We start from the raw sequence: 11,990 nt of genomic DNA, 5'->3' as shown, positions 1-11,990 counted from the left end.
AACAGATATTACTACAAACAGGATTTCGAAAACTTCACTATTTAGTTCTTCGCCATTTAGTGTCAAACACTATAAGGAGAATGGAAAAAATTGACATTATTTCTCAAGGCGGTCGCATAAGTAAAACAGGACTGATGGTTTTGATCTAGAGCTAGGGGCATTTAACTACATATCTAATTAATTTTTATCTATTTATTACAGCATAAAAAAAAATCGCGTTTCACATAAAAATTTTTTAAGCTGCAAGGATGAGGAGGATTAACCCCTTCCCCATCCCCCAGGGCGAAACCTTAATACACGACAACAAAAACAAAACTCAGACAAAATTCACAGTTTGTGAAAGAAATTTCATTAATTGTTAATTGAAAAAGGTGCAGGACACATTCCATGCTGGACAAGGTACATTCATATCACACAGCCTACCTAGCACTCACTTGTCCTTTGATGAGGGCATCAAGACGCTCCAAGGAATTTAGAGGACCTTCGTCAGATTGCCCTTCGCTAAAGCCAAAAACAACATTCATAAACTATTGAAACAAAAAAAATGTTTAAATTTTTATAAAAAAAAACTTTCTTTAATGCAAATGCATTCAAGGTCCTTTGGGCAAAACCAACAAAATTTTCACAACGAAGATAACAAACTAGATTCCCAACCTTACAGAGTTTTTAAGCAACACAAAACGTTATTACAACGTTCTATGCAACATTGCAGACGTAGGAACCCACATGAAAGGAAAAAACATAAACTAAGCACAAAACTTTTTGATACTCAAGATATGATTATATATGACCTACAATAAAACTGCACGGCGTTACTCATGATTCCTTATAATGGCTTTTTATATCATTTAGCCATGACATTTATAATTTTTTGGCTTCCTGTTACTAATCTACAACTAACTACCCTCCCCCCCCCCGTCGTTTCTCCTTAGAAGAAAATCTCCCTTATCTTCTTGTCACCTGTTCCAGCAACAGCAAATATTGAAAGATTAAAAAAAAAAAAAAAAAATGAAAAAAACTCTCGCGGGTAGCTACTTAGCGACTATACATAGTTTTGCAACGAAGTGACTTAGTTTCACTATTACTAGTCAAGCGTTTATTTAACTAACTAACCCCTAACTACCCCCCTTCCTTTCTCCTTGTAAGAAAATCTACCTTATCCTCTTGTGACCTGTTCCAGCAAAAGCAAAATGTTGACAGAATAAAAAAAATGGTCTTATCTGTGATCAAATGGATACATCTAGTGCGTTAACACGTGATAACCAATATATTATCAACCTCATAAATATTTACTACATATAATATGATTCAAGCAAAAGAATGCTCAAATTCATTCCCACTGTAACAGACTCCCTTCTCTCTTGACCTTTTCCTGCCTGAAAGGGTCACACATGCCAAGCTACATTCATTTGATCCATTCGTTTTAGAATACCTAGCACACGAAGAAAAAAGCGATTTATAAACCCTAAAATCCTGTGCCCAAAAAAAGGAGGGGGGTTGCACTTCGCAAACTAAAAGGTTGAAACCGATTTTTTTTTTTTTTTTTTTGAGGAGGGAAACGACCAATATTTAAGTAGGAAACGGGTCTTTTAAAATAGCGATAAAAAAAATTCGATAAAAATCGAATTTCGTCTGGTGATATTGAATATTATTCTTCCTTTGATTTGTCACACACCAATTACTGAGACAAAAATACATGACTAAAATGACATTTCATGTTTTTTTTTTTTTTTTTTTGTTACCAGATTCATGCGCGCATTTATGTCCTTAACATGCAACAGTTTATCAAAAAATTTCGAAAGGCGCAAAAGAACCAAATTCGCATTTTTTATAGATTAGCCTACAATTACAAGGAAAAAGCCTGAACGAGGTATTTACCTTAATCTAGAGGTTCTTATGCAAAACTAAATGGTTTAGTTTCTAGTTTCTTAAATTTTTTTGCTGTTTAGGTACGAAATAATGATTAAAGTTCCATGTATGGTTTATGTAATGTCTAAATAAATCACTTCCTGAATACCATCATCTATGCCAAACAATTAATCAAGAGCCGAAGCATTAGCTGGCAAAGGAATCTTTTAGTTCTTCCAGCAAATTGCCGGAGGAACCTCCTTTAACAAAGGAATCTTTAAAGAGGTATCCGTCCTCAAAGGCCTTATTCAGAGGAGGTGGGGGCTACCGGGTTAGAACGCCCGCACCGTCTCCTTGAAATATTTTTCTGACTCGTAAATTGTTCAGAAAATGCAGATAAAAAAAAAAAAAAAAAAAAAAAAAAAAAAAAAAAAACCTTTTCTGAGACCTTAAGACAAAATCTACGGGAGGCAAGGGCGGATCAAGGACTTTTTAAGGGGGAGGGGAGCAAAATAGGTTGATCCGATAAACTTGCGTTAGGAGAAAGTTTAATTAACGCGAACTTGCGTTAATTAAGTAAATTACACTACTTTACACTATGTTAGGGCGGGGGGCCGCTCGCCCCCCTGGATCCACCACTGATGGGAGGTAAACTCCATCTTCCTCATTCTTTTGCTTGCTCCCCCCTCCAAATAGCCTAAAGGTTCTGAGAGTGCCTTACTGTCGTAAAACTCTCCCCGCTCAATCCTTTTTTTTTCACGCTACTTTGTATACTAATTAGATTTTAAATTCTATTATAGAATTCCATAACAGGATTTATTATCCTTTGGTCAAATAAATTTAAAAAAATGTATTACGTACCCATTGACAACCTTCTTAACATCACCATAGGGACTTGAGCTCCTTCCGGATGAGTCTAAATTCAAGTCAATCGGACCTTTCTTCATTTCTTCCTCAATTTTAGCTAAAAGTATCGTAAAATAAAATTAAACCCGAAATTTATTACACATAAGAAGGCTACTAACGATAAGTAGCTTCCTCATTTTTAATTAGTTTATTTGAGAGTCCTGGGAAGCTATAGTCTAATTGATTGAACAAATATAAAACTAGGCTTGATGTAATTTTTGAGAGCCGTATTTGTAGATTAAAGTAACTGTTGTTGATAGACCTATTTCGAGTATTCAAGCCCAAAGTTTAAGCCATTAAGTTTGAAAGCAGCTATTTCAAAAGAACTTATTTCGGAGTTGGGGATGGGGCAAATAAGCAAATGCAAGTAATTGCAAATTGCACGGACAACGTAGAAACACCAGAATCGAGGGGGGGGATCTGCTCATCCAACACGGAGTCTTAAACCGGAGCTAAACCCTGGAGATATGAATTCTTTTTTAGACTAAATCACCAGGACACACAAGAAAATTTCCAAGTTGGAAATGTATGTTGGTATTGTTTATTACGGTCGTACTTCACTCTGGCTCAGTTTTCAGCGAGTAATTAATAAATGAGTAGCGGAAATTCAAGATTTTCATTTTATTTGGTTTTGGCATGTATGGTTTTGTACGTTCGTGTGTATGTATGTATTCTATAGAACCTTGCAAGAGAAACATAATCATATATTTGTCTTATATCGATTTAATATATTATTAGTTAAATTTTGATTAAATTTCTCTACGCATCCATTCATTTCTTCGCATATTTGAGAAATGTTTTTGTTCTAATGCTGAAGTTCTTAAGTTTGCGAAAAGAGTAAGTGAATTTCTTTCATTTTTGCATCTTTATAATAAGAATTACAAAATAAATATTTTGTAATCCTTACTTAAAATGCAATTTTTAATTGAGGGAAATTTAGTTTATTAATAGTTCAGTGCAAATTATATTAGCGAATTAGTTATATTCAGCGTATCTTCTTTTTTCGTTTATTAACAGGAATTTAGGAATTTACAGAAAATAAAGGCTTTGATAAAAAAGAAACTCAGTAGATGCACTTTTCTTAAGAATCTTATGTAAAAGATATTGATCTCTTAAAATCCAATACCTCAAAATCGTTAAGGCAAAAGTAAATAACGAAAGAAATAGAGAAAGAATCTTTTTAAATAGAAAAAATTAAATAGAAAGAATCTAAAAGAAATCAGTTTCTTCAGGAATTAGGGTAATAATTCCTAGTACCTTTATAAGTACTTGTTGGATACATTAAAGGAACAAAGAAATACTTGCACCTCATTTTTATTTTATTTTTTTTATTAATGCATTTTTTAATTTCATGGAAATATAATAACACAGTATCGCCATGCAATCGTGATTAACAAGTTAAATTCATAAGCCAATGGTATAAAGAGGCTTTTTTATGGGTTAAATAAAGGAGCTACTTTTCAATGGAATTAAAAAAAATCCAGTTTTTTTTTCGGAATTGAAGCTAGGCACAAAGAAATTAAAAGGCACTGACGCACTAAAATTACATATTTTCTGTTTAATTAAGATTAAATTTGTCTTGTTCATGAAAACTGCAACACAGTACAGGATACTTACAGAACTTGCTTAGCAATTGAAACACACTTCATTTACCGATTTTTTTCTTACCTAGGAGAGTAGGTCTCTAAAACCTGATTTATAATACTTAGTAGTAAGTGAACAAAATATTTTGGGCTTTTTGAAAGCACGAATTTGAAAATTTGAAAATAAAATCTTTCCATCACTGGTACTTTTTTTCAGAGATATTTTTTAAAGGTATCATTTTCAAATTTTGCAATATTGGGCTTTATAAGAAATTTAGCATATAGAATGGAAATAAATAAACTTTTCTTTTCAGAATCAAATGAAAACAAGTGCTCCCCTGCAACCTCAACTACTCTCATCTAAATCCATGCAATATGAATTCAACGAAACGCATTTTTAAACGGATTTTCAAGGGCCTCAGTCTTATACCCAATATAGCATTAAAACCAATAGCAAAACGGGATCCAAGATAATTAATATTCTTTTTTCACCTATACCACTTCACGTGATAATTATAATTATTCATCGCAATATTATATATATGACATTATAAATAATAGAAGTTACTTTTCTAGATTTCATAAATACTTGAAAATACGAAACTAATAAAATAATTACTAAAAATTAATCAAACGTTAACTACAAAAGAGGAAATAAAGATAGGTTGGAGAGAAGAGAGCAAAATATACAAAAAAATGGAGACAAAGAATAGTCATTGCGGGAGACAGGGAATCACCGGAAAAGCAGAAGGAAAATAAGTAGATATTACCCTTCAAAATGTTGCATTTCAGTTGGTCAGGAGGGATAGGTTTTAAGCTAGTAACTCCAACCTTTGGCGTCTGGTTGTTTGGTATGACTTTATTCACTTCCTTCATAGTGTTTACCACCGACGGTGTTGGTGATGGAAATTCAATGGCTTTCAATTTGGCGGCCAACATTTCAGATTCACTAGCTATAATAAAAACTCTTTATAATTTTGTAAATGACAAGGTAATTTTGAGTACATGGACACATTGGACTATAAGTTAGATTTGCCAGTATAGATACTGTTATATAAAAGGCTCGCAAATCAGAAAATTAAGAAAATCAGAGTAGCTGGAAATGAAATTATACTTTTCGGCTGAAGAGAATCAATCCTTTTGTGCTACACTTTTCAGCTACGATTTTGGCTAGTACTTTATGGCTATGAAATCTTGTAAATCTTTGGCTGCACAGAAGCTATACTTATGTGCTATACTTTTAATACATAATTATAGTTAGCTCTTTCCGGCTACAGAGTCCAAGCAATCTTTGGCTGCACAGAAGCTATACTTATGTGCTATACTTTTTAAATATATGGCTCCACAGAAGCGATACTTATGTGCTATACTTTTTAGATATAATTATAGTTAACTCTTTTTCGGCAACATACTCCTACCACTCTTTGTCTGCACAGTATCTATACTTATGTGCTATACTTTTTAAATATATGGCTCCACAGAAGCGATACTTATGTGCTATACTTTTTAGATATAATTATAGTTAACTCTTTTTCGGCAACAGAGTCCTAGCACTCTTTGGCTGCACATTAGCTATACTTATGTGCTATACTTTTTAAATATATGGCTCCACAGAAGCAATACTGATGTGCTATTCTTTTTAGATATAATTAAAGGTAACTCATTTTCGGCAACAGACTCCTACCAATCTTTGGCTGCACATAAGCTATACTTATGTGCTATACTTTTTAAATATAATTAAAGCTAACTCTTTTCGGCTAGATAGTCCTAGCAATCTTTGGCTGCACAGAAAGTCATCAGACCCTTCTCTACTTCATTAACGCTAATTTTCCGGAGGGACTTTAAAGTGTTGCAGTACAAATCGTCATAAAATATTTATAGTGAAAGTAATGAAAGGAGGAAAGAGGTGTAAGCGAGTAAAAGCTGAGTGCCATCTCCTTCCGAGAAAACGTGGGCTTGGCTGACGTGAGATCAAAATTGTGCTGTGAAAAGAAAACAACTTGGCATTTGACAAACTATGATTTGGGATCATTCCTGTTTGGAGGTTAAAGGATGGGGGAATTCTTCATTCGAAGATTGGACGAAAAACCCAGATTTTTTTCATCTTATATTCTTCGTGGCATCGACATATAGTTTGTCTGATGATATCCCCAACCCAAGTCTGACTAATGTGCGTAACTTTTTTCTCTCGTATGATATGAAGTGACATAATATTGGCCTAGAATTCGATTCAGAAATATCAGAAGTTTTCGTTTTAATTGAATAATGATCACCCATCACAGGGTGTATTTCCTTATACCTCTGTTAATAAAGCCCTTGACTTCATCTTATACCTAGGCTTCCCTGTTAGTGCCTCTGTTCGCCACACTCACACTCTGCTCATCGTTCAAATTTCTCGCTCAATATTTGCCTCCTATGATTCAAAATTTTGTGAAACCTCGTTTTAAGCTTTTCTGCCTCACCAGTCTTTACAAAGCTGCTCCAAACACCATCATAGACATGAAGCTCAAGATTGATTCACAAATGTAGCACAACCAACCCAGAACGTGATTGAAAGACGTAAGAAAAAACTGCAGATCACACATGGTGTATAATTCTTATTTGAGTTTTCTTTATTAATTGTTTAATTATCAATTAATCTAGATCTAGTCAATTTTAATTGACCTAGAACTCAGCTATCATTGATGATTATTATATTCATTATTACCTGGAACCTAAAAAGCCAAATAACAACAAATTTAGCGACAGAAATACTTATAAAGCAACATTTTAGTCCATTCTTCACTCGTAGCAACACAAGCTGCTTATAATTTACGTCTTTGCGTTCTCTTTGAACGGGGATAAGACTAAAGTGCGAAATACATCAAAACAAAAACTTTTTTGTCCTTTATACCCATCCAAGCTCGACAACCGTCATTTCTATTTATTTTTTCTGGCCGTTGTTTCAAAATTACGAGACTTTTAGGTCATTATCATATTTTCGTCAGTGTTGCCGCATCGAATCTTAAAAATTAATAAGGAAAACTAATTAGTTAGACTTAACAACGATTTCTGTCTGTAAAAGATTAAAACACTAACAATCTGTTAATTCCCACGGGCACAACCACTGATGAAACCCCCCTTGTTTGAAATCAATGCTCCTTGGGCCCTTGACAGGACCCAACGTAATATAGCCGTATTCCAACTTCTAGCACCATGGAGAGCTGTAAAGCTTTTGTCCTGATTCAAGTACCGGTAACTAAGATTCCCGAAGACAACTGCACTTTCAACAAAAACTCCACTTTCTTTAGCTATTCGGCACCATGCATTCATAGGTTATTTTGTTGGTTAATTTTTCACTCACGTTTCTTTAATTTAGCGCCATCTTCCACCAAAACTGCATAAATGCACAAGACTGTCTTTTTCATTGGAAATTCAATTTTTCTTTTTCCTCGTATTTAAAGAAATATTTGTTTGTGCAAGTTTCCGCTTAAAGAATTCCCACATTCGGGTTTCATTTCTACTGGCCTTGGCACTTCAATGATATTCAAGCTCTGAAACGTAGATGATAGCGTGCATAAGGCTCTTACTGAAGGAATTCTTATGATGGTGAGTTGTTTTTTTTTTTGTGCAAAATTTACAAGAGTTGTTTACTCCTGATTGGCGCTCAAGTTTTAAAACATTAAAACAGGGGTAATTATCAAAATTCTTCTTAGAATTTCTTTTGTTTTAGAATAGAAATTCTTCTTAGAATTTCTTGGAAGAATTTCAATTCTTCTTAGAATAACAAGTGGTGCAGCAAGTAGATTTTCGTCATTAACAAATAGAAATAGGCAATATCGTTTAGCCAGGTGTTTTAACACGAACATTTTAACCGCGGTTATTCGAAAAATTTTATGTGAAATATTTCGGAAGACAAGTATTTACACTCTATCCCCAAAAGCAAAAAAAGTCCCAGTTATTGGTTCTTTCTTTTTTCTCCTCTCTTGTTTAATACTATTAGATAAATTTTACTTATATTACGAAACGTTATCTATTAAGCAAAATTTACAAAACAAAATTTACGAGATTCTTTTTTCCCAAAATACATTAATTCTCTTTCACAGATTCAGTCAGAAATTGAACTTTATATATAAAAATTGTTTTTGCCATGCCTTAGAATCCCTGCAAAATATTCCTCTAACAAACAACTGTTTATTGATATGAGAAAAAAAAAAAAGATTCTATTAGTCATACTGCCATTTCGTAAAATGTACGTTATGTATTTGTTTTTTCATCTAGAACACATTTTTTTTTCTTTTTTCTCTTTTTTTGTCCAATACAGTTGATGAGCAACGAAGCGTAGGACGTCCTCAGACAAATTGGAAAAGAAGTTAAAAAAAAAAATTATTTAAAGGAAATCAAAATCCCACGGGATAGCGAAAAGGGAAGCCCTGAATATGATAAGATGATGATCTAGAAACGCTGCACTGACGTTTGGTGTGTTAGTGCTACGATGTTTTTACTAGGAATCTCGTAAATTTTACTGCAAATCTCGAAGGTTTCTCATAAATTTCTGACACAAAGCCAAATGTATGTATATATTATATCAGTCCTCTCAATAAGAAGATGGAATCTTACTACCAAAAATCACTGTCTTTTTTTTTTTTTTTTTTTTTACTTCCTTGCGGAGAATTTTACGTTTCCCCGGACATTGCCCAAAAGGAACCCCCTGAAAATATCAGAAAGCATCAGTTTTAAATAGGCTTCTTCAACGTTAACCCCCCCCCACGATTAAAAAATTAAATTTTCTGAAATTCCAATTCCCTTTCCCCTTTTCCATGTTTACCTTCCCTAAATCGACCATAGAAAAAACACGCAATTTTGAAAAAAAAACATATCTGGTTCAGCTTAGGATTTGAGTTTCTCTTACCAAGAGAAGAGTCCCTTCCTTCAGCCTGTTTATTATTCGAACATACTGAATTCAAGTCGTTTTTTCTTTCGTCTACGTACGGATTCGGTTTACTTTCTTTTACAAAACATTTCAGCAGACTGTCAAGTCTAGACTCGGCAGTTGAATATAAAAAGAAAAGAAACAGGGTTAGACAATAGCGTGAACAGCTTTAAGGTCAATAAATTCAATAATACATATAAACCAAAGAATTAAGGCACTTGGGGAAAAACAGATTTAGAAGTATATAGTAAGAAAAGAAGAAATCAACAAAATTATGGAATGAATATGGATCAGTGTTCGACAGCTAGGGCAGGAGAGAAGTTCAAACATATTTAGCTTTCTAGTTTCATTTTCATCAAGTTCACTTTATTATGAAATTCTGAAAAATTAAGTCTGAAAAAAGTATTGACATTTTAGCAACCCGTGATAATGAATCTTACAGCTTGTGTTAGGATCCTCAGGGTCAATCAAACATAGAAGATGCAGTTAAACTTACTTAAATGGATCGCGCCTTTCAGAAACTAGCAGCTTTGATTATATATATATATATATATATATATATATATATATATATATATATATATATATATATATATAAAATCCTGGCAGGATTATTATACTCGTTTGTCTTCTAACCGCAGACAATCTGAACTTCTTCTTGATGTCATAAATGGCTGGATATGACAATGGGTAGGTAAAGGGCTATACACTATCCTCTGTAATTTTAAAATTGACAAGATTTTTGCCACGTTGTTTCACAGCCATTTCATTTGGCAGAAAACACAACGCATACTTCAGCAAGCACAACGCATACTTCATTAAAAGCAGGAGGGTAGAACCGTCTATAATCGAAACCATCTGGCACAGTGAAAATGAACTGCACGTTTGGAGGCTGTTGCCCAAGTGAAACAGCACGGCAATTTACACCATCGATCACCGTCGAGCTCTATCATCGCTTACGTTGAACAAAACATGAGTCCACGTTTTGGATTTGTTTTTGGAACTCTAAATTTTTTTTCAATGCCCTCTGCTTTAGCTGCAGGGAAATGTCTAGTCTCATTTGTTGTCCAGGCTGTTCATTTTCACCCATTGTAATTTTACATTACCCGGGTCGTTGTTTTGGTCTTATCCCGTTTGATAGTTAGGGTGCTTGGAGGAAAAATTATTCTGGTTTCCAACGAATTTTCATTTATAACAACTATAAATTTCCAATTTTTAGGTCTTTCTCTAGGCATATTTTTTGACACTTATATAATTGCTAGCTTTTGAAAAATATAGATTGATAGATCTTCCTACACATAGCTAGTTTTATGCTATGAATGACGTTACTGAAATAGATAAGAATGATGTGAATGGTTTTTAATACGGCGTCTTTTATGGCAGTTACATGTATGAAAACTTTGACATTAGTGCTTAGCGTCATTGTAATACTGATGAAAAACGTGATATATGTAAGGGTGGTTTCAATCAAAATAGTGTTCTGATTGTACATCTTAGAACTCATAATTGTAAAAAGCAATTCAAGTGTGACATACGTGACAGAGGTTTTATTGAGAAAGACAACCTCACTGCAAAAAGGAGGGGGAAAACCATTCAAGTATGACATTTGTGACCGAGGTTTTAGTCAGAATGGCAGCCTCGCTGCACACAGGAGAGTTCACAACGGGATAAAGCCATTCAGGTGTAGCGTATGTGACCTAGGTTTTAGTAAGAAAGACAACCTCACTGTATACAGGTGACTTCACACCGGTGAAAAACTATTCAATTGTGACATATGTAAGTAGGGTTTTATTCAGCATAGCGCCCTCACTGCACACAGGAAAATCCACATCGGTGAAAAGCCATTCAAGTGCGACATATGTAACCAAGGTTTTACATGGAATAACCACCTCACTACTCACATACGAATCCACACCGGTGAAAAGTCATTCAAGTGTGACATACGTAAGCGGGGTTTCAGTCAGAATAGCGCCCTCACCAAACACATGAGGATTCACACTAGTGAAAAGCCATTCAAGTATGAAAAACGCAAGAAAAAAAGTTTTCATAGCTAAGTAGTCTCACAAGACACCAAAGGAATGCCAAATGTGCGAGATACTTAAAGGGAATGAAGGAGAATCTTATAAAAAATTAGAAGAGAATGAATGGAATATTGAAGGGAAAGGAATCCTGAAATTTAATCTTACTAAACACCAAAGGACACAGTGTAGTGAAAAGCCACAGACTAAAATAAAGAAATGCGTCGAAACAACAAAACAAAAATGTCTGTTGATATTGCGACGGTAAAACATCCCATGAGTTACGAATAAACAACGGGCGATTTTATCATCCTATATTCAAATATCACTTTAAGGGTTCCTCACTACCGTAACTACTGTCCTTTATAACCAAGCGAGAGCTATACTAGGCCTTTACAATAGGGGGTCATGAAATTCCAATATGTGGAGTTTCGTGGTTTGTTGGTTCATTGACAGCTGAAAGCGTTTAAATTGAAGTTCAACAGGGAATTTACTTCTCGATGTCCATATATTACTTTATTTCTTTTGAATAATAATTTATACTGAGCGAAAGGTTTTTTCCCGGAATTTTGAATGCATAATTTTGAATGCACACCGATCATAATCGGTGTGTAATTTCCTTTTACATAAAACTACCACAAGTTCAGTAAAAACCAGAGGATTCTGGATTTTGAGTAATTATAATAAAGACAAATTCTAGCCCGTAGTAACTGAAATATTAAA

The 11,990-nt window shown here is 34.0% G+C and overlaps 1 protein-coding gene across 1 annotated transcript in view; it reads right to left on the bottom strand.

Annotated features, from left to right (window-relative positions):
- Nucleotides 1-419: 419 nt before the first annotated feature.
- The window catches only part of yrt (erythrocyte membrane protein band 4.1-like yurt), an 86,764-nt gene continuing 75,193 nt past the window's right edge, over nucleotides 420-11,990 (bottom strand). Inside the window, exons 9-12 of the mRNA XM_089087512.1 lie at nucleotides 9,229-9,375; nucleotides 5,108-5,290; nucleotides 2,710-2,812; nucleotides 420-501 (exon numbers count right to left, since the gene is read on the bottom strand). Of these exons, the coding sequence (XP_088943638.1) occupies nucleotides 420-501; nucleotides 2,710-2,812; nucleotides 5,108-5,290; nucleotides 9,229-9,375 (515 nt within the window). The remainder of the gene's footprint in view (nucleotides 502-2,709; nucleotides 2,813-5,107; nucleotides 5,291-9,228; nucleotides 9,376-11,990) is intronic.

This window comes from Artemia sp. Qi Xiang Cuo, chromosome 1 (assembly GCF_049724085.1).
Source record: "Artemia sp. Qi Xiang Cuo chromosome 1, ASM4972408v1, whole genome shotgun sequence".
NCBI classification, from domain to species: domain Eukaryota; kingdom Metazoa; phylum Arthropoda; class Branchiopoda; order Anostraca; family Artemiidae; genus Artemia; species Artemia sp. Qi Xiang Cuo.
Note: the sequence above shows the minus strand (reverse complement) of the source record. Positions and strands in the feature narration are given on the sequence as shown.